This window comes from Oncorhynchus gorbuscha, linkage group LG16 (genome assembly GCF_021184085.1).
Source record: "Oncorhynchus gorbuscha isolate QuinsamMale2020 ecotype Even-year linkage group LG16, OgorEven_v1.0, whole genome shotgun sequence".
In the NCBI taxonomy this organism is placed as follows: Eukaryota; Metazoa; Chordata; class Actinopteri; order Salmoniformes; family Salmonidae; genus Oncorhynchus; species Oncorhynchus gorbuscha.
Genome location: NC_060188.1, coordinates 35,973,929 through 35,998,167, shown reverse-complemented (window position 1 = coordinate 35,998,167; position 24,239 = coordinate 35,973,929). Strand labels below are relative to the sequence as shown.

The 24,239-nt window shown below is 44.0% G+C and overlaps 1 protein-coding gene across 1 annotated transcript in view; it reads right to left on the bottom strand.

The window, feature by feature from the left end:
* Positions 1 to 1,184: 1,184 nt before the first annotated feature.
* LOC124000630 (ATP-sensitive inward rectifier potassium channel 12-like) overlaps positions 1,185 to 24,239 on the bottom strand; it is a 58,557-nt gene continuing 35,502 nt past the window's right edge. The window contains exon 2 of the mRNA XM_046307150.1: positions 1,185 to 7,310. Coding sequence (XP_046163106.1) covers positions 5,824 to 7,125 — 1,302 coding nt within the window. The 5' untranslated portion in view covers positions 7,126 to 7,310 and the 3' untranslated portion in view covers positions 1,185 to 5,823. The remainder of the gene's footprint in view (positions 7,311 to 24,239) is intronic.

The following is a 24,239-nucleotide window of genomic DNA, read 5'->3' as shown; positions in this document are numbered from 1 at the left end:
GGTAAGCCATCCTTTGCCTTGATGACAGCTTTGCACACTCTTCGCATTCTCTCAACCAGCTTCATGAGGTAGTCACCTGGAATACATTTTGGAGGTAGTAGTGGAATACAGGTATACCTTGTTTAAAGTTCATTTGTGGAATTTATTTCCTTCTTAATGCGTTTGAGCCAATCAGTTGTGTTGTGACAAGGTAGGGGTGGTATACAGAAGATAGCCTGGTAAAAGACCAGCTCAAATAAGCAAAGAGAAACGACAGTCCATCATTACTTTAAGACAGTCAATCCGGAACATTTCAAAAACTTTTGACTGGTACTGTATTTCAATTGCTGTGTCTCTGTATACGCACGCACGGACACACACAGTCAAGGGTCAAGCCACAGAGCTTAATGGAGAGGTGGTTATACTGGCAGCTGGTAACTGCCCACTGGACATACACTGGTTGAATCAATGTGGAATATATGTTGAATTGAGGTCTGTGCCCAATGTATGTAGGGAGTAGGGTTCCATTTGGAATGTGACCTCTGTGTTATTTTGTTGTTGGCCCAGCTGTGGCATTTTTTTTACCCCATATTTTCAGGCGTCGATACATAACATAGCCTTTTGAAAAATAAGAAATGTTTCATTTGTTGGATATATACACACAACATAACATGTTACACACACGCATGCACACACACACACTATTTATCCCATAGCAGATTACACTTTCCATTTATTAATCAAAGTTGATTAGTCCTATAGGATCAGGGACCCTATAAGGACTTACACATCAAACTATACTGTAACTGTGGATCCTCTCCACTTGAAAGTGTGTGTGTGTGTGTGTGTGTGTGTGTGTGTGTGTGTGTGTGTGTGTGTGTGTGTGTGTGTGTGTGTGTGTGTGTGTGTGTGTGTGTGTGTGTGTGTGTGTGTGTGTGTGTGTGTGTGTGTGTGTGTGTGTGTGTGTGTGTGTGTGTGTGTGTGTGTGTAGGAGTCTCTGACACTGTACCCCAAATTGCCAATCATAAATCACACCTGTCTCTCTCTTTTCTCTGTCCCTCTCCCTTTTCTCTTCTCTCTCCATCCTTCTCTCTCACTCCTCTTCTCTTCCCTCTCTTCTCTCCGATTAACGCCCACACTTCTTTCTCTTCAGTCACATCACAAATCATTATGTCAATGAGAAAAGAGACACCGTTAAAACGCAGTTACATTTTGTAATTATATCTTTTTTTTATGATTTATTAACATTTTCAGTCGTTCATTTTTCATTGAAATAAACCAAAAGGTAGGAGAAAAATATATCAACAACAACCCAGTCAGTGTAAATCAGCATCTCGGGCTCGTTCAGACAGAGGAAGACGTCCGATAGAGGTCAAAGTTCAACCAGTCCATCCAGTCGAGTCAGTTACAGAATCCCTTCTCCTTTCTGAAGATAAATAGCAATTAGTTTTAATCAGAGACTTAGTGAGCAGCTCGGACATCTCTTATATCTCCACAACTCTCTGGTTGGTATCATCTGATGGCTTATGTTATTGGTATGTTAATTCTAGATTTAAGATTATAGATCAGTAGTTATGACGTGCTAAAAGCTCAGTTTGAATGCAGTTTCAGTTTGTATCTTCTCCCCAATTCCCTCTCCTCATCCCCAGGTTTGCAGTTTCAGTTTGTGCTCAAGTATCAAGCTAACTCAACCCCTTTCCTCGTCCTCCAAGCATATTCAGAGATGTTAAGAAAAAAAACAGCTCATCAAGATTGATATAAAAATAGAATAGTGTTGATTTATGAAAATAGTGAGCAAGTAAGTTTCCACTACACATAGGACAGTCTGTCTATCTACGGACGGACCGATATGGGAGTATTATTAAGAGTCATGGACAACTAAGTCTAAGTCCCAAATGGCACCCTATTCCTTACATAGTGAAATACTTTTGACCCGGGCATAGGTAGTGCACTATATAGGGAATTTGGTGTCAAAAGTGTTAATTCGTTACATTAAATATCAATGGTCATCCACTACCCTATGGTACTGTGGATAAAGCAGATGTTGATAATGGTTTTGCATCTCTGTGATCGCCCATTGCCATCATTGTTACAGAGACGACACCTTGTACAGTAGTAGCAGCACGTTTCCTTTCAAAGTGCACTACTTTTGACCAGGGACCAAAGTTGTGCTTTATGAAAGAAATATTGTGCCATTTAGATGCAACCGATCTTCCTTGCCATGTGTTTCATTAACCTTCCCAGATAGCAAAACAATGCGATGCTGTAGAATTACCAGCCAGTTCACCCCTGACACCAGTCAGTTGTCAACATATATCAATATCTGATATGATGTGAAAACTGGCCACTAGGTGCAACAGGGAGCGCTGTTACCTTCAAGTAGGTTTTGGTTTTGCTTAGACATGGATGGTGGTTAGGCATAGGCAATAGGCATCTGTCTCTGCTGTGAAAGGTTGCATGTTCAAATTCAGTGAAAGAAAGTTGTTTTTGAGATTTTAACTCCGCAAAATGTCTAAGTACACAATTTGACATTTGGAAGAACTTAGAAATTGGTCGTTTGAGAGACATGGATGAATGGTCTAATTCTGACGTGAGACTGTGGGAGCTAGTTTAGAATGACAAAGTATTAATAATGTTGTCTCCAATCCACATGAATTATTATGAACAAAACGATATAGCCGCACAATTTAACAGATCACATTGTGTGTGAATCACACAAAGTTCTGAAACAAAACAAAAAAATCAACAATTACTTGAATATTTTGTCAAACCACTACTCCTCCAGGTTCATTAGCCATCTGACTGGCATCCATCCAACATTGCTTTTCAAAAAGGGATGGCCATTCTATACAATACATTTCTATGTCCCTAATGTCTAGTCTATGAAAGATTGCCACAAAAACTATTATAGGTCATATAGGGCTATATAGTGAGTTACTTTGTGCAGTAGGAGAGACAAGGAATTCTGGTACTCTACAAAAATATACTAGAAAACAGTAATCTGTTTGACTGGTCTGTGGATCCTCCATACAGTGTCCTGGGGCTCTGTTGGGTTTGTAGGGACGACTGAGGGCGCATCCTTAATGGCGCCTTATTCCCTATGTACTGTAGTAGTCTATTTTACTTTGCTCTACCAGAGCAAGAGCACCATAGTACACTATATAAGGAATAGAGTGCCATTTTGGATATCACAACCTGACACATACAGTACATGGACGAGTGTTGCTCAAGCTCATGCACTAAAACCAGCTTAATCTGGCTCTGACGACACAGTCCAGTACACAACTTTGGTTTAGGTTTCATTTGGGAAGAAGAGTCCCGACGGGTAGTTAGGGCTTGAAGCCAAAGTTTTGTGTTGCTTGAAAGTGTTGAAAGAAAAGAAGCATCAGGAGGTCTATTCTGGGCCTGTCTTCTGTCTATCGCCAATGGTTTGACTAATAAGAGTCAGTTGATTGGATTGGATACAGCATGAGATGTTCTGATACACGCCCACAAAAGCCGACAGCAAGCTTCACCTTGAGAATAATGCTTATCTGAATGGACCTTGATATACAAGGCAAGTTCTGGATAGCAGGACTGTACAACCCAGTTTTAAAGTAACATAAACCACTGTAGTACTAGTCCCTACCACCGTACACTTAATGATTCCCGTGAAAAACTGGAGTAGCATAAATTGGTGTAAGTAAAACGGTATTAACCTAACCCAGGAGAGGGTCTGGTCTGCTACCATATTACTGACGTATGTCCAAATCTGTCAGGTGTACACTTACTGTTGTGTTGAACCTAAATTAATGACCTGTGTCTTTACTCTATAGTATTGTTTTCGTGTTGTTATTAGTTTTCACTCTTCTTTTCTCAAAACTGTATCTAAGGTGCATAGTTCAGATATGAAACGCAGAAAGATCTAGGGCTGCGTCACAAATGGCATCCTATTCCCTACACACCCATAGGGCTCTGGTCAAAAGTAGTGCACTATGTAGGGAATAAGTACTATGGGTCCTGGTCAAAAGTAGTGCACTATATAGGGAATAGGTACCATTTGGCACTATTTCCCGCCCAGAGTTTTTCTAATTCGCGGTGACAAGTTTTGCAGGCAGTAATCTATTTCTACAACACATTTAATTTATTTAAATGATGTTACATATTCCCCCGTACTGTAATTAGACATGTTCATTTCTCCAAGTGCTGCCTGTCTGCAAAGAGCCCTTGTGGGAGAACAGGTCGCTAATGTAATCCTCTTTTGTCTCTCTCCATTATTCTATTTATCACTATTTCCTCCTTTGGGTCTGTTTAGGGATGTCCAATGGTATCTCCTCTTTAAGCAACCTCATGGCCGTGTTCATTAGGGCACACAACGTTTAGAAACATATGCAATAGTAAACCATTTTTTGTTTGTTTACTATTGCATATGTTTTTTTCTCCCTTTTGGTACCCAATGAACATGACCCATGTCTTGATTGATGTCTCCTCAGCCAATGTGATGACTGGAAGGAGATGTAACAGTGCAAATTATATACCCATTTTTAGTACCGTACCAGACTTTACCTACGTGATGATTGATTGACTTTACCTACCAACTTTAATCTCTCCTCTTCTTTCTTTGTCCCTCTTTTATTCCCACTTGTCACTTATTTCCTCTGTTTTAAGGTTTTTGGTAAGACTGTCAGTAGGTCAATTCTACAGTTCTATATTATCTGGTCTTTAACTTCAGTCACCCAGCCAACTCCCATTTTAGTATTATCAGCTGAAATGTAGCCTAATATACAGCTAAGGCTACTGCTCTTTTGTTAGCCAATCTTTTGCTTCTGTGCGGTGGCTAATGGGTTAATTTGTTTGATTTTCAAGTGTAGCCGAGTGTAGCCCCTTAATGCAGTGCTTTGTTCTATTTGTGCTAGATTTCGGTACGAGCCAACCTGTAACTGTGCTTTATCAATGTTGCTGCCTGGTCTGCTGTTCAGCTGTGTGCAATAATTGGAGCTGTCTAAATCAATCAGATTCCCTGTTAAACAAATAAAGTGGTGGGGTGCAATTGCTAGAGAGTGATTTAGACAGCAAAACATAGTGTTTTGTTCACTTGATAGTGAATTGTGCCCACTAATTGTTTTCTATACAGGTTCCCAGTAATATAACAAAAATCTAATTTCATGCTATCAATTGTTCACTTTCTAAGGGATTCAAATGGTATAGAAATGCAAAATACACAACACAAATTTATGCACTTATGCATTTTATCACTGTATTCTTCCAATTTTAAGTTTATATTTCATATTTATTTCAAATAGCTAATTAGCAGCAGGCAATATTTATGGAAAGTACCTTTAAAACTGCAGGTGTGCATATAGAAAATGTTTAACTAAACAGCAGTAGGTATCCAGTGTTTCTATTTCCATCACACTCTGTGTCTTTGACTCTGTAAACTACAATATAGGGCAGTTATAAGAATCCCTCAAAATACCCTCTTGATCTGTTGAAAATACTTCACACACTCAACTAAGAAATCAATATATATTTTTTTATAGCGAAGATATTATTTCTTAATAGACAATGAATATTGCATTATATAAAGCTCCTACCTCAAACCATCTCATGACCAAAAGTTTTAAAGTTTTCTTAAAGAGAGAGGGGTCTTTTGATGACTGTTCCTGTTATTCCATGCTATGAGCAAGCAGCACTGCTGTCTCCATGCATGGCTGTTTCTAGAGTGATTTCCTCCTTCCTCATGGCTGTAGCGTGATGCGATAAGTCATGGGTTTCATTTGGCACTTGCATTGCTCTGCATGTATTCACATGGAAAACAACCCGCTAGAACTGAGTTACAAGAAAACTATTATGAAATGTCAAAGGTCATATCTCCGATTCTCTACGATATGACCTCTGGTCTAGGCTGACAGTGGCCTGCAGTCTCTCCAGCTCTGGCACCCTGTCCCCATCCTCCTGCCCCTCCTCATCCTCTTCCTCATCTTGGCTGATGAAAGCCAGCTCATTCTCATAGCAGAAAGAGTTGGCTGTGGGCGTAGGATCCTTGTCCTCGTCCTCCATCTCCGCCATGTCCTTGGCACTGCACTGGGGGGTGGACGGCACCTCAAAGGTTTTGTGGAAGTGAGCGTAATCCACTTTGTACTGGCTCTTCTCCTCGAAGACGACAGGCTCGAAGCGGTGACCCCACAGGATCTCTGAGGACAGGTAGGAGCTGCGAGCTTGCGCTGTCATGGCTGTGGCTTCCACCATCCCTTCAAGTATCACCACTATCTCAAAGTCGGACAACTCCAGGTCCAGCTTGCTGATGCCGAACAGGGGGCTCTCCTCATCGATCTCGTGCACAATGGTGAGCGGGGAGACCAGGAAGATGCGGTCGATGCCCGTGTCATACCCTACGTTGATGTCGATCTGGTCCAGGGGGATGTACTCACCCTCCTCTGTGATGCGGGGCTTGATGAGCTGGGCCCGGACATGGGCCTCCACCATGTGGCTCTTCCTCAGGTTGCCCACCCTCCACATAAGGCTCAGCTTCCCATCCCGCATGGCGATCACTGCATTGTTGCTGAACAGCAGCGTCTCTGCACGCTTCTTAGGCCTCGCCATCTTGGCTAAGATGGCACCGATCATGAAGGAGTCGATGATGCAGCCGAAAATGGACTGGAAGACCACCATGAAGACGGCTGAGGGGCACTCCTCCGTCACGCAGCGGAAGCCATAACCAATGGTGGTCTGTGTCTCCACGGAGAACAGGAAGGCGGCCACGAAGCTGTTGACCTGCAGGACGCAGGGGGTGAAGTTATCGTCTCCACCACCCGGGTTGTCCATATCTCCATGAAGCAAAGCGATGACCCAGAAGGCCAGGCCGAATGCCAGCCAGGACACCACGAACACCAGTGTGAACATCAGGAACATCCAGCGCCAGCGGATGTCCACGCATGTGGTGAAGATGTCCGACATGTAGCGCTGCGACTTCTCGTCCATGTGCGAGAAGTGCACATTGCACTGGCCGTTCTTGTTCACGAAGCGGCTGCGGCACTTGCGGCGCGTCGTGTGGATCTTGCCGTTACCGAAGCCGTTGCCCATTGTGACGGAAGTCATGGCACCGAGACGCAGGCCTTCTTCCTCCGAGGATACAATGCTGTAGCGGTGCGCCCCGACCACACTCATGACCGAGCCAGGCTCAGCCAGTGGGGCACCAGAGAGTCGCTGTTCCAACTCAACAGTCAGTGGTAGGCAAGACACAGGAAACAGCACTGGGGATTACAGGAAATGGGCACAGGCGGTTCCCCCCTGATGCCAAAACAGATCTCTGTCCAAGTGGCCAAATGGGTCCTAGACACACCCTTCCTGACCTGAGGAGAGAAGAGAAGCCAGAGGTTAGTCTACTATACACAAAATCCTGATATTATCTACTGTTTTTATGATAAACCAATTAATAAATGAAATATCTATATCTATATCTATATATCTATATTATATGTGCAACACTTGAATAAAAACTAAGCTGTTACATGCAGGCCATGTTAAACAACACCCCTCCCATTCTGCCTCAAAGACTCCTCTACTCAGTGGCTTTTTAACTTTATTTTCAGCAGTGTTTTATCACTACAAAGGTCCAGTGTGTAGTACTCTGTCACTTTGGGCTCGGTGCGCCGTAGCAGCAGCAGATGTTGCTAATTAAACCATGTTCACACTCTTTCTTGTGAAAATTGTAAGCAGCCCTTCAGCTGGGATCCTGGTCTTGAGGCTTATAATAGTGGTTTTTAAACTCCTCAGTAGACTATGTTTGTGTCCCAAATGACACCCTATTCCCTTTTATAGTGTACTACTTTTGACCAGGCCCCATAGGGCAAAGGTAGTGCACTATATAAGGAATAGGGTGCTATTTGGGAAGCATCCTAGATCTAAACAACAGATTCAGGGTTGGGGGTTCAATTCCATTTGAACTCAATCAATTCATCACCTATGTTTTCATTCAATTTCGGAACTGGCAACAATTTTCACTATGTATGTTTTTATAGCCCTAAAATTGAATTGGAACTCATCTTCTGAATTGAACAATACAACTTTAGATTTGAGATAAAGTAAGACCCTTTGTACTGCAACTGTCGTAAGCTAATAAGGCATTTCTAAGTGATATTCTTTAAGAATCTACTGATATCTAATACCATTAATGGACCTGATTTAGGAGTAACCTCCCACAACCACCTGTCATCAGCACCCCCTGGTCTGGCTCTGGCTGTACTGTAGTCTAGTGGCTGAGCAGTGTGATTTGTCTCTCTAATAATAGCTGCCAGTCACGTTGAGTCCCCTTTTCCACAGCTCAGGCTCTGAGAGCGCACTGTGTTCTGAGTGCGTTTCTTTTCAACAGAAGTACTGTACAGACCATTTGCATCTCCAGCACAGTTCATGTCAACGCAACTAAGAAGCTAATTCCAATGAAACAATGTTTTGACTCTTAGGTGTTCCTCAGGTGCTGAAGATGAAGACAGATCTGATAACATATTGCAGTGAAATGTTTAGCGACACAAAAAGTAGGTTATGACATATGGATCACATCGTTGTTGATTGACCTAACTAACAGGCACCTCTCTCATAGTCCTCTCTCTCTCGCAAGTCTCTCTCTCTCTAATATTGCCACATGGTGCGTTTGGCTCAGTGTAGCGACCAACCAGTAAACAGGAGTTGCCGAAAGGGAACCTGATTTGCTGAGGTATTGTGGGACGGCTCAATGTAAGAGAGTGGTAAAAGCCATCACCATGGAAACAAGTCACCACGCTGAGACTGAGGTCTGCTGAGATTGGGTGCGCGGCATACTGTAGATGTGTTAACTTTGGAGGCTGGTTTGATCGCAGGTGTGAAGTGGTTTGTAATTTCCTAATGCTGGTGGATTGTTGTTGTCTCAGTACACAGGTAACTTAAAATCATCCGGGGGCAGTCTTTCCTTCCTGCCCTCTTCGCTATCTCCTCCTCTCCCAGAATATGGCTGTAAATCTTCCTTTTTTCACAGGAATAACTGGCCTGGCCCGTCTTGGTGTCTTGCCACCCAAACTTAAGTATTTCTGGTTCCCTCCAGGTGGCAAAACAGTCAGAATGCCATTTGGAACTCTGCCCATGTACAGAGAAACCAGCCAACAGCAAGACAGATTGAGAAAGATTAGATGGAGAGGGCTAGTGATGGTGAGAGGGAAGTACTGTAATGGAACACAGAGAAACCAGAGAGAGTGAAGAGGTGAGAAGAAAGGAATAAAAAAGGATAGAGGTCAGGGAAGACAGGGGAGGCACTGTGGAAGGACACAAGGAAGACGAAAGGGTAGAGAAGGAAGCAGAAAACAGGGGGGACCCTTAAGATTGTAGAAGGGAGGGAGAAATGGATACTGGTCTAAATATAGCTTGTCTGTCTGTTTCGTCAAATATCTGCCAAGAAATGACTCCGCTATCTCTCCGATAACCAAAGAAAACACTGATGCTGTCACCGTGGTTACTGCTCTCATCTTGTTTTGTACCTACCTGCTGATAGACATTTCAGTATAATTTTACGTCATTTTACTGCAGTTGGCGAAATCAGTGTTTCTTGATAGTCTTAAACAAATCTACTTATCAACAAAAGTGTACACCTCACACACATGGTTATGGGCATGTCAGGTATAGAGTTGAAATGTATTCAATTTTGAGTTTGCATCCTAATATTACACTTTATATACATCACAGAAGATTGAAATATAACAAAATTGTTTAACATAGAAACACAGGATGAAACTGGATGAGCTCCGGTGAAGACTATCCTACCAACTGGACTTTAAAAAAACTGTAATAGAGTCATGGCTGAACGACAACATGGATAATATAACGTTGGCTGGTTTTTACATGCATTGGCAAGATAGAACAGCTTCCTCCGGTAATACAAGGGGTGGTGGTCTGTGTCTATTTGTTAATAACAGCTGGTGTTCGAAATCAATTATTGAGGAAATCTCTAGGTTTTGCTCACCTCATCTCATGATAAGCTGTAGACCATACTATTTACCAAGACTTTTCATCTATATTTTTCATAGCTGTCTATTTACCACCACAAACTGATGCTGGCACTAAGACCGCACTCAACGAGCTGTATAAAGCCATAAGCAAACAAGAAAATGCCCATCCAGAGGCGGCACTCCTATTGGCTGGGGACTTTAATGCGAGGAAACTTAAAACCATTTGACCAAATGTGCAACGAGGGGGGAAAAAAACTCTAGACCAGCTTAATACTCCACACACAGAGATGTGTACAAATCTCTCCCTCGCCCTCCATTTGGCAAATCTGACCATAATTCTATCCTCCTGATTCTTGCTTACATGCAAAAACTAAAACAGGAAGTACCAGTGACTCGCTTAATACGGAAGTGGTTAGATGACTCAGATACTAAGCTACAGGTGTCACGGCTGTTGAAGGAAGTGGACCAAGGTGCAGCGTGGTTCGTTTTATTTGGAAAATGACGCCGAACAAAACAATAAACACTACAAAAACCGTGAAGCTACAGGCTATGTGCCATAAACAAAAGTCAACTTCCCACAAAGACAGGTGGAAAAAAGGGCTACATAAGTATGGTACTCAATCAGAGACAACGATAGACAGCTGTCCCTGATTGAGAACCCTACCCGGCCAAAATATAGAAATACAAATAATAGAATATAGAATACCCACCCCAACTCACATCCTGACCAAACCAAAATAGAGACATAAACAGGATCTCTAAGGTCAGGGTGCGACAACAGGACTATTTTGCTAGCACAGACTGGGATATGTTCCGGGACTAATCCGATGGCATTGAGGAGTATTCCACATCAGTCACCGGCCTCATCATAAGTGCATCGATTACGTTGTCCCCACAGTGGCCGTACGCACATACCCCAACCAGAAGCCATTGATTACAGGCAACATCCGCACTGAGCTAATGGGTAGAGCTGCCGATTTCAAGGAGCGGGACTCTAACCCGGACGCTTATAAGAAATCCCACTATGCCCTCAGACAAACCATCAAACAGGCAAAATGTAAATACAGGACTAAGATGGAATCCTACTAAAATGTCTCCAACGCTCATCGGATGTGGCAGGGCTTTGAAACTATTACAGATGACAAAGGGAAGCCCAGCCGTGAGCTGCCCAGTGGCACAAGGCTACCAGAGAAGCTAAATGACTTCTATACGCGCTTCGAGGCAAGCGACACTGAAGCATGCGTGAGAGCACCAGCTGTTCCGGACGACTGTGTAATCACATAGTCGATGTGAGCAAGACCTTTAAACAGGTGAACATTCACAAGGCCGCAGGGCCAGACAAATTGCCAGGACATGTACTGCGAGCATGCGCTGACCAACTGACAAGTGTCATCAATGACATTTACAACCTGTCCCTGGCCGAGTCTGTAATACCTACATGTTTCAAGCAGACCACCATAGTCCCTGTGCCCAAGACCACCAAGGTAACCTACCTCAATGTCTACCGACCCGTAGCACTCATATCTGTAGCCATGAACTGCTTTGAAAGGCTGGTCATGGTTCACATCAACAACATCATCCCAGAAACCCTAAACCCACTCCAATTTGCATATCGCCCTAACAGATGCACAGATGACACAATCTCTATTGCACTCAACACTGACCTTTCCCACCTGGACAAAATGAACACCTACGTGAGAATGCTGTTCATTGACTACAGCTCAGCGTTCAACACCATAGTACCCTCAAAGCTCATCACTCAGCTATGGACCCTGGGGGACTAAACACCTCCCTCTGCAATTGGATCCTGGATAGGCAACAACACATCTGCCACGCTGATCCTTAACACAGAGGCTCCTCAGAGTGGAGTGTGCTTTGTCCCCTCCTGTACTCCCTGTTCACCCATGACCAAGTGGCCAAGCACGACTCCAACACCATCATTAAGTTTGCCGACGACACAACAGTAATAGGTCTGGTCATTGACAATGATGAGACAGCCTATATGGAGGTCAGAGACCTGGAAGTGTGGTGCCAGGACAACAACTGCTCCCTCAACATGTTCAAGACAAAGGAGATGATCGTGGACTACAGGAAAAGGAGGGCCGATCACAGCCCCATTCTCATCAAAGGGGCTGTAGTGGAGCAGGTTGAGAGCTTAAAGCTCCTTGGTGTCCACAACACCTACAAACTAACATGGTCCAACCACACCAAGACAGTCGTGAAGAGGGCACGACAATGCTTATTCCCCCTCAGAAGACTGAAAAGATTTGGCATGGGTCCTCAGATACTCAAAAAGTTCTACAGCTGCACTATCAAGAGCATACTGACTGGTTGCATCACCGCCTGATATGGCAACTGCTCGGTCTTCGACCGCAATGGCACTACAGAGGGTAATGCGTACGGCCCAGTACATCACTGTGGCCAAGCTTCCTGCCATCCAGGACCTCTATACCAGGTGGTGTCAAAGACTCCAGCCACCCTGGTCATGGATTGTTCTCTCTGCTACCGCACATCAAGAGGTACCAGAGCGCCATGTCTAGGTCCAAAAGGCATCTTAACAGCTGTTACCTCCAAGCCATAAGACTACTGAAGAGCTAATGAAATGGCTACCTGGGCTATTTTGTATTTTTACGCTGCTGCAACTCACTGTTTATTATCTATTATCAATAAAAAAGTCACTTTACCTCAATTATCTTGACTACTCTGTACCCTGCACATTGACTCGGTACCGGTACCCCCGGTATATAGGTCTTGTTATTGTTATTTTATTGTTGCTATTTTGTTTTTTTACCTTAGTTTATTAAGCAAATATTTTCCTTAACATTTTTTTTTAAACAGCATTGTTGGTTAAAGGCTTGTTGTCATAAGTTGTCATAGAAGACTTGGTAAACAAGTTATGTAATTATAGCTTTGAAAACGTGCTTAAAAAGAATGTAATGTTGCTCTCTACAGATAGAAAATATAACTCAGGCTGTCATGTTTTGTCATTTATTATCTTGTCTTGTCCCTGTGCTTCCCATTCTATTCGTTTCCCTCTGCTGGTCTTATTAGGTTCTTTCCCTCTTTCTATCCCTCTCTCTCCCCCTCCCTCTCTCACTCTCTCGCTCTCTCTTCTCTCTATCGTTCCGTTCCTGCTCCCAGCTGTTCCTATTCCCCTAATCAATCATTTAGTCTTCCCACACCTGTTCCCGATCCTTTCCCCTGATTAGAGTCCCTATTTCTTCCTTTGTGTTCCGTTCCTGTCCTGTCGGTTCCTTGTTTAGAATTCACCGTGCTGTGATTGTGTATCGCCCTGTCGTGTCGTGTTTTCCTCAGATGCTGCGTGGTGAGCAGGTGTCTGAGTCTGTCTGGTTCAAGTGCCTTCCCGAGGCAACCTGCTGTTCACCTGCTGTTCAAGATCGAGTCTCCAGTTTGTCCTCGTCATTTCGAGTGAAAGTTGTGTTTTTTGTTTGTATTTACTTTACTGGATTAAAGACTCTGTTTTCGCCAAGTCGCTTTTGGGTCCTCTTTCACCTGCATGACAGAAGGAACCGACCAAGGAATGGACCCAGCGACTTCAGACGCTCGTTACACTGCCGTCGAGATCCAAGGAGCCATGCTCGGCAGACACGAGCAGGAATTGTCTGCTGCTCGCCATGCCGTGGAGAACCTGGCCGCTCAGGTTTCCGACCTCTCTGGACAGTTCCAGAGTCTACGTCTCGTGCCACCTGTTACTTCCTGGCCTGCCGAGCCTCCAGAACCTAGGGTTAATAACCCACCTTGCTACTCCGGGCAGCCCACTGAGTGCCGCTCCTTTCTCACGCAGTGTGAGATTGTGTTCTCTCTCCAACCCAACACATACTCTAGAGAGAGAGCTCGGGTTGCTTACGTCATTTCACTCCTTACTGGCCGGGCTCGAGAATGGGGCACAGCTATCTGGGAGGCAAGGGCTGATTGCTCTAACAAGTTCCAGAACTTTAAAGAGGAGATGATTCGGGTTTTTGACCGTTCAGTTTTTGGTAGGGAGGCTTCTAGGGCCCTGGCTTCCTTATGCCAAGGTGAACGGTCCATAACGGATTATTCTATTGAGTTTCGCACTCTTGCTGCCTCTAGTGAGTGGAACGAGCCGGCGCTGCTCGCTCGTTTTCTGGAGGGACTCCACGCAGTGGTTAAGGATGAGATTCTCTCCCGGGAGGTTCCTTCAGATGTGGACTCTTTGATTGCTCTCGCCATCCGCATAGAACGACGGGTAGATCTTCGTCACCGGGCTCGTGGAAGAGAGCTCGCATCAACGGTGTTTCCCTGCTCCGCATCGCACCCATCTCCCTCCTCTGGCTCAGAGACTGAGCCCATGCAGCTGGGAGGGATTCGCATCTCGACTAAGGAGAGGGAACGGAGGATCACCAACCGCCTGTGCCTCTATTGCGGAGTTGCTGGACATTTTGTTAATTCATGTCCAGTAAAAGCCAGAGCTCATCTGTAAGCGGAGGGCTACAGGTGAGCGCAACTACTCAAGTCTCTCCATCAAGATCCTGTACTACTTTGTCGGTCCATCTACGCTGGACCGGTTCGGGTGCTACATGTAGTGCCTTGATAGACTCTGGGGCTGAGGGTTGTTTCATGGACGAAGCATGGGTTCGGAAACATGACATTCCTTTCAGAGAGTTAGAGAAGCCTACGCCCATGTTCGCCTTAGATGGTAGTCATCTTCCCAGTATCAGATTTGAGACACTACCTTTAACCCTCACAGTATCTGGTAACCACAGTGAGACTATTTCTTTTTTGATTTTCCGTTCACCGTTTACACCGGTTGTTTTGGGTCATCCCTGGCTAGTATGTCATAATCCTTCTATTAATTGGTCTAGTAATTCTATCCTATCCTGGAACGTTTCTTGTCATGTGAAGTGTTTAATGTCTGCCATCCCTCCCGTTTCTTCTGTCCCTACTTCTCAGGAGGAACCTGGCGATTTGACAGGAGTGCCGGAGGAATATCATGATCTGCGCACGGTCTTCAGTCGGTTCCGAGCCAACTCCCTTCCTCCTCACCGGTCGTATGATTGTAGTATTGATCTCCTTCCGGGGACCACTCCTCCTCGGGGTAGACTATACTCTCTGTCGGCTCCCGAACGTAAGGCTCTCGAGGATTATTTGTCTGTGTCTCTTGACGCCGGTACCATAGTGCCTTCTTCCTCTCCGGCCGGGGCGGGGTTCTTTTTGTTAAGAAGAAGGACGGTACTCTGCGCCCCTGCGTGGATTATCGAGGGCTGAATGACATAACGGTTAAGAATCGTTATCCGCTTCCCCTTATGTCATCAGCCTTCGAGATTCTGCAGGGAGCCAGGTGCTTTACTAAGTTGGACCTTCGTAACGCTTACCATCTCGTGCGCATCAGAGAGGGGGACGAGTGGAAAACGGCGTTTAACACTCCGTTAGGGCATTTTGAGTACCGGGTTCTGCCATTCGGTCTCGCCAATGCGCCAGCTGTTTTTCAGGCATTAGTTAATGATGTTCTGAGAGACATGCTGAACATCTTTGTTTTTGTCTATCTTGACGATATCCTGATTTTTTCTCCGTCACTCGAGATTCATGTTCAGCACGTTCGACGTGTCCTACAGCGCCTTTTAGAGAATTGTCTCTACGTAAAGGCTGAGAAGTGCTCTTTTCATGTCTCCTCCGTTACTTTTCTCGGTTCCGTTATTTCCGCTGAAGGCATTCAGATGGATTCCGCTAAGGTCCAAGCTGTCAGTGATTGGCCCGTTCCAAGGTCACGTGTCGAGTTGCAGCGCTTTTTAGGTTTCGCTAATTTCTATCGGCGTTTCATTCGTAATTTCGGTCAAGTTGCTGCCCCTCTCACAGCTCTTACTTCTGTCAAGACGTGTTTTAAGTGGTCCGGTTCCGCCCAGGGAGCTTTTGATCTTCTAAAGGAACGTTTTACGTCCGCTCCTATCCTCGTTACTCCTGACGTCACTAGACAATTCATTGTCGAGGTTGACGCTTCAGAGGTAGGCGTGGGAGCCATTCTATCCCAGCGCTTCCAGTCTGACGATAAGGTTCATCCTTGCGCTTATTTTTCTCATCGCCTGTCGCCATCTGAGCGCAACTATGATGTGGGTAACCGTGAACTGCTCGCCATCCGCTTAGCCCTAGGCGAATGGCGACAGTGGTTGGAGGGGGCGACCGTTCCTTTTGTCGTTTGGACAGACCATAAGAACCTTGAGTACATCCGTTCTGCCAAACGACTTAATGCCCGTCAAGCTCGTTGGGCGTTGTTTTTCGCTCGTTTCGAGTTTGTGATTTCTTACCGTCCGGGTAGCAAGAACACCAAGCCTGATGCCTTATCCCGTCTGTTTAGTTCTTCTGTGGCTTCTACTGATCCCGAGGGGATTCTTCCTTATGGGCGTGTTGTCGGGTTAACAGTCTGGGGAATTGAAAGACAGGTTAAGCAAGCACTCACGCACACTGCGTCGCCGCGCGCTTGTCCTAGTAACCTCCTTTTCGTTCCTGTTTCCACTCGTCTGGCTGTTCTTCAGTGGGCTCACTCTGCCAAGTTAGCTGGTCATCCCGGTGTTCGAGGCACTCTTGCGTCTATTCGCCAGCGCTTTTGGTGGCCGACTCAGGAGCGTGACACGCGCCGTTTCGTGGCTGCTTGTTCGGACTGCGCGCAGACTAAGTCGGGTAACTCTCCTCCTGCCGGTCGTCTCAGACCGCTCCCATTCCTTCTCGACCATGGTCTCACATCGCCCTAGACTTCATTACCGGTCTGCCTTTGTCTGCGGGGAAGACTGTGATTCTTACGGTTGTCGATAGGTTCTCTAAGGCGGCACATTTCATTCCCCTCGCTAAACTTCCTTCCGCTAAGGAGACGGCACAAATCATTATCGAGAATGTATTCAGAATTCATGGCCTCCCGTTAGACGCCGTTTCAGACAGAGGCCCGCAATTCACGTCACAGTTTTGGAGGGAGTTCTGTCGTTTGATTGGTGCGTCCGTCAGTCTCTCTTCCGGGTTTCATCCCCAGTCTAACGGGCAAGCAGAGAGGGCCAATCAGACGATTGGTCGCATACTACGCAGCCTTTCTTTCAGAAACCCTGCGTCTTGGGCAGAACAGCTCCCCTGGGCAGAATACGCTCACAATTCGCTTCCTTCGTCTGCTACCGGGTTATCTCCGTTTCAGAGTAGTCTGGGTTACCAGCCTCCTCTGTTCTCATCCCAGCTTGCCGAGTCCAGCGTTCCCTCCGCTCAAGCGTTTGTCCAACGTTGTGAGCGCACCTGGAGGAGGGTGAGGTCTGCACTTTGCCGTTACAGGGCACAGACTGTGAGAGCCGCCAATAAACGCAGGATTAAGAGTCCAAGGTATTGTTGCGGCCAGAGAGTGTGGCTTTCCACTCGCAACCTTCCTCTTACGACAGCTTCTCGTAAGTTGACTCCGCGGTTCATTGGTCCGTTCCGTGTCTCCCAGGTCGTCAATCCTGTCGCTGTGCGACTGCTTCTTCCGCGACATCTTCGTCGCGTCCATCCTGTCTTCCATGTCTCCTGTGTTAAGCCCTTTCTTCGCACCCCCGTTCGTCTTCCCTCCCCCCTCCCGTCCTTGTCGAGAGCGCACCTATTTACAAGGTACATAAGATCATGGACATGCGTTCTCGGGGACGGGGTCACCAATACTTAGTGGATTGGGAGGGTTACGGTCCTGAGGAGAGGAGTTGGGTTCCGTCTCGGGACGTGCTGGACCGTTCACTCATTGATGATTTCCTCCGTTGCCGCCAGGATTCCTCCTCGAGTGCGCCAGGAGGCGCTCGGTGAGTGGGGGGTACTGTCATGTTTTGTCATTTATTATCTTGTCTTGTCCCTGTGCTTCCCATTCTATTCGTTTCCCTCTGCTGGTCTTATTAGGTTCTTTCCCTCTTTCTATCCCTCTCTCTCCCCCTCCCTCTCTCACTCTCTCGCTCTCTCTTCTCTCTATCGTTCCGTTCCTGCTCCCAGCTGTTCCTATTCCCCTAATCAATCATTTAGTCTTCCCACACCTGTTCCCGATCCTTTCCCCTGATTAGAGTCCCTATTTCTTCCTTTGTGTTCCGTTCCTGTCCTGTCGGTTCCTTGTTTAGAATTCACCGTGCTGTGATTGTGTATCGCCCTGTCGTGTCGTGTTTTCCTCAGATGCTGCGTGGTGAGCAGGTGTCTGAGTCTGTCTGGTTCAAGTGCCTTCCCGAGGCAACCTGCTGTTCACCTGCTGTTCAAGATCGAGTCTCCAGTTTGTCCTCGTCATTTCGAGTGAAAGTTGTGTTTTTTGTTTGTATTTACTTTACTGGATTAAAGACTCTGTTTTCGCCAAGTCGCTTTTGGGTCCTCTTTCACCTGCATGACACAGGCGCTATCTGCATGAGGTAAATAAGTATTTGTCAGAGGCCCACCCTTAAATGTAAATGCATTACGCATATCTTGCAGAGTGAGAATTTAAGTCCATTACACTGTCCCTGTGCAGCACATAATGTTACCCAAAGTTGATTTGCCTCTTCTACGACAGTGAAACCATGAGATAATTGCCATCTGAACCTGATCAGCCGTCTGAGATGGCAGAGTCACACATGGCTATATGCAGAGGCTGCACTATTGCCAGATGACTCGCAGATCATATGAAAGTTTTAATGCCACGAATAGACACACGGCGGTGTTAGATGTTACATAGTAGAGGGGACAGGACAGGAGTTGGAACATCTTCAGAGGGGGAAAAACATATATTAGTCTATGGCTGGACATTGGAATATACTGTATATTAGTTTATGGCTGGACATTGGAATATACTGTATATTAGTCTATGGCTGGACATTGGAATATACTGTATATTAGTCTATGGCTGGACATTGGAATATACTGTATATTAGTCTATGGCTGGACATTGGAATATACTGTATATTAGTCTATGGCTGGACATTGGAATATACTGTATATTAGTCTATGGCTGGACATTGGAATATACTGTATATTAGTTTATGGCTGGACATTGGAATATACTGTATATTAGTCTATGGCTGGACATTGGAATATACTGTATATTAGTCTATGGCTGGCCATTGGAATATACTGTATATTAGTCTATGGCTGGCCATTGGAATATACTGTATATTAGTCTATGGCTGGCCATTGGAATATACTGTATATTAGTCTATGGCTGGACATTGGAATATACTGTATATTAGTCTATGGCTGGCCATTGGAATATACTGTATATTAGTCTATGGCTGGACATTGGAATATACTGTATATTAGTCTATGGCTGGACATTGGAATATACTGTATATTAGTCTATGGCTGGACATTGGAATATATATTAGTCTGGCCGTTAGTCTGTCTGGCCATTGAAACAAGGCTGGTTAGACTAGTTTAGATCAGGCCTTGTACTTAATGTCACTTTTCTCTTTAATGGTTTTCAGATGAAGTGGGGCTGAATATCGTCTATAATGTACACTGAACATGTATTAATTAAACACTTTAAATTTCATGTCATTATTGAAAGCCTGCTGGTTCCAATTGCAATGACTTTATCACAGAGTTAGTGGGAGAGGAATAAAATAAATGAGAGCTGAACAGAGGAACACACACAATCTTTCAGAGCGCCCTATGGGGCCCTGCTCAAAATAAGTGCTATTTGGGACACAGGCTAAGTGAGTCAGAGAGCACTGTAGAGAGAGACATCTACTGTGAGATGATTCAGCACATAGCCAATTGTAATCTGACCTTTATAGCTGATCCCCCACCCTCGACTTATGTGACCCACTGCCTGACTGGCTAACAAACACACTCCAAAGTCCGAACCCTCAAAACAACAGAAATGTTCAAACACAGAGACAAAGACAGACTCAGAAATTAGTGTCCTTCCGTGATTATCTCCTTGGTATTTATGACTATGTTATGACTATGTTATATTTCAAGAGGGTCTTAAAGTCCAATGAATGAAGTCCATGCCAAGACGATCTTGTTGCTGTAGTTTGGTTTGATTGACATGTAGTTACAGACATTTAGGCTACCTGTTGGTTTGGTTTATGTCATCTGCTTTCTGAATATTCACAGCAAAGGAGTAGGTTCAAGTGAATTTCATGATTTACAGAACTATTATTTTTACTGAGTTGAAATGAGAGGACCTCACAATTCCCAGCTTTGATCTATACTGAAATCAAACTCCCAGAGCTGTCAGCATGCAGACGGGACACCACAGGTGTGTGAGTGTTTCACAATGTTCATAGTAGAGTATGTATGAATGCTCATCTGACATGGAACAGAATGCACAGACTACAGGATGGAATAACATGGCTATGTGAACCCTGTGTGGTTCTTTTTCATATTTGTCTCATACCACATTCATAGCCAATCCAAGTAAACTGCTTACAGTTAGAGATGAATTATCACACAATTTGGAAACTTGTAAAATATCAGAATTCTGTCTTTCCCAGACACAATTATAATTATTTGGGTGTTCTGTAAGGTTTCAGTAACCCTTTTCTTGACACCCAGCATCATAATACGTTATGCCACTGTCATAACCATGTCAAAATATGTCATAACAGCTGACATAACTTGTCATAACCTGCTATAACTGTCATGACACATATATTTAGACCTCTTGTGACATATATTGCGTTATTTTATAGCTGGTTATCACATTTACATAAGAGTGTCAAAACCTACCAACAAACATTGGGCCATAACATCATTCATTCATTGCAACAACAACAACATAGATAAGAAACAAACGTTCAAATCAAATGAAACTTCTTGGCAGGGAAAAACTCATTTGAATAAATGTGGGTTTTGACACTTGTGTTGGTGTCATAACCAGCAATAAAATAACGCAAGATATGTCACAACAGTTGTAAGTATATGGCAGTGTTATGAGCATATTATAACAAGTTATGTTAGTTGTTATGACATTATGACATGGTTATAACTGTGTAATAATGTCTTATGACATTGGGTGTCAAGTAAAGTGTTACCAAGATTTCTAGAATATAGACTGATGTGAGTATAGTATTTGTTAAGCCATGTTATAAAAGTGGTTTATTTACTGTACACAAACAAACACATACTCTCTCTCTCTCTCTCTCACACACACACACACACACACACACACACACACACACACACACACACACACACACACACACACACACACACACACACACACACACACACACACACACACACACACACACACACACACACACACACACACACACACACACTCTCTGACCATGATTTGCATAGTTTGTTTCTATGTTTTGTTTGGTCAGGGTGTGATATGAGTGGGCATTCTATGTTGTATGTCTAGCTTGTCTATTTCTATGTGTTTTGGCCTGATATGGTTTTCAATCAGTGGCAGGTGTTTGTTGTTGTCTCTGATTGGGAACCATATTTAGGTAGCCTGTGTTGTATTGTGGTTGGTGGGTTATTGTCTATGTGATGTTGCATGTTAGCACTCATTTTCTATAGCGGTCCCGTTTTGTCTGGTTAGTTAGTTTGTTTGTTTGTTTGTTTTAGCGTGTGTACTTCAAGTTTTTTCGTCAATCATTAAATCATGCATTCACACCACGCTGCGCTTTGGTCTCCTCAATACAACGATCGTGACACACACACACACACACACACACACACACACACACACACACACACACACACACACACACACACACACACACACACACACACACACACACACACACACACACACACACACACACACACACACACACACACACACACACACACACACACCTGTGCAAGAGAAAGAAAGGGGCGTACAAAGAAGTACGATTACAAAAACATTTTATAATAATAATAATACAGTGCCTATTGAATGTCTACACCCCCTTTGGATTTATTCATATTTTATTGTGTTACAAATTGGAATCAAAATGAATTGAATTGACATTTTTTGTCAACAATCTACATGAAATAATTTCAAAGTGGGGAAAAAATGCAGAATTAGTTTTAAAATGAAAAATAAAACACTAATATACTTTGATTAGATAAGTGTTCACCCCCGAGTAAATACATGTTAGAAACACCTTTAACAGCGATTTAGAGCTGTGAGTCCTGGGTAAATCTCATAAGAGCTTGGCACACCTGTATTGTACAATATTTGCCGATTATTCTTCAAAAAAATTATTCAAGCTCTGTCAAGGTGACAGATTTATCAAGCAGATTTAAGTCAAAACTGTAACGTGGCCACTCAGGAACATTCACTGACTTCTTGGTAAGCAACTCCATTATAGATGTGGCTTTGTGTTGTAGGTTATTGTCCTGCTGAAAGGTGAATTCCTCTCCTAGTGTCTGGTATAAAGCAGACTGAAGCATGTTTTCCTCTAGGTTGTTGCCGGTGCTTAGCTCCATCCCATTTTTTCATCCTGAAAAACTCCCCAGTCTTTGCTGATGTCAAGCATACCCATAACATGATGCAGCCACCACCATGCTTGAAAATAAGGAGGCAGTTACTCAGTGTTGTGTTGGATTTGCCACAAACACAATACTTTGCATTTAGGTCAAGAAGTGTATTCCTTTGCTGTGTGTTCTTGCAGTATTATTTTAGTGCCTTGTTGCATATTGTACATATGCAAAAAACGGCTTCAGTCTATATATTTGTATTCAGTTCAGAAGGACTACTGCATCTTTGTGTCTAGGTGATTTACTACATCATCCACAGCATAATAATTCACTTGACCATCCTTTAAGATATATTCAATGTCTGGTTTGTTATTGTTACCCATCTACCAATCACTGCCCTTCTTTCTGAGGGTTTCGAAAAGCTCCCTGGTCTTTGTAGTTGAATCTGTGCTTGAAATGCAATACTTGACCGAGGGACCTTACATATGTTGAACTTATTATGTGATTTGTTAAGCCACATTTTACTCCTGAACTATATTAGGCCTAAACAAAGGGGGTGAATACTTATGTAACAACTACATTTTAGTGATTTAATTTATATTATTTTGTAAAAATGTGTAGACTTCTTTTCTCTTTCACATTAAGGAGAATTTTGGGTAAATCAATGACAAAACAATTACAATAAAATCTACAGTATTTCAATCCCACTTTGTAATGCAACCAAATGTGAAAATAGTTCAAGGGGGTGTAGACTTTCTAGGCATTTTACATAATATGCCATTCATTGTATTGTTTTAATTAGGGATCCAAGGCAGCAGCTACTCTTCCCTGGGTCCAAACACATCGGCACTTATATCACACAATAAACAAAAGATAAACGCAGTACATTATACAACATTATTACACCACTACATATCCACAACATAAAATGTACAACACCACCATACAACAATATTACAATGCACGTATGTGTAGAGTGTGTGAGTGTGCATATCTGCGTGTGTGTGCATATCTGTGTGTGTGTGTGTGTGTGTGTGTGTGTGTGTGTGTGTGTGTGTGTGTGTGTGTGTGTGTGTGTGTGTGTGTGTGTGTGTGTGTGTGCGCTCGCTCGCTCGCATATCTTCATGTCACACCCTGATCAGTTTCACCTGTCCTTGTTATTGTCTCCACCCCCTCTAGGTGTCGCTTGTTATCCCTGGTGTATATATCCCTGTGTTTACTGTCTCTCTGTGCCAATTCGTCTTGTACGTTCCAAGTCAACCAGCGTGTTTTTCCCGTGCTACTGCCTTTTACATTCTCTTTTACTAGTCCTCCCGGTTTTGACCCTTGCCTGTTTTCTGGACTCTGTCCATTCAGCCTGCCCTGACCTCGAGCCTGCCTGCCGCTCTGTACCTCCTGGACTATGAACTGGTTTTGAACTTTTGCCTGTCCACGACCATTCTCTTGCCTACTCCTTTTGGACTAATAAATATCAAATACTCAAACTATCTGCCTCCCGTGTCCGCATCTGGGTCTCACCTTGTGCCCTTATACAGTCTCCACTGTTCCATAAGGTGTATTTTTATCAGTTTCTTAAAATCTGATTCTACTACTTGCATCAGTTAACTGATGTGGAATAGAGTTCCATGTAGCCATGGGTCTACGTAGTACTGCGCACCTCCCATAGTCCCATTTAGACTTGGGGATTGTGAAGATACCTCTGGTGGCGTGTCTTGTGGGTTCATGTCCGAGCTGTGTGCTAGTAGATTAGACAGACACCTCAGTGCATTCAACATGTCATCACTTCTTACAAAAACAAATAGTGATGAAGTCAGTATCTCCTCTACTTTGAGCCATGAGAGATTTACATGCATATTATTAATGTTAGCTCTCCACGTACAGTGGGGAGAACAAGTATTTGATACACTGCAGATTTTGCAGGTTTTCTTACTTACAAAGCATGTAGAGGTCTGTAAT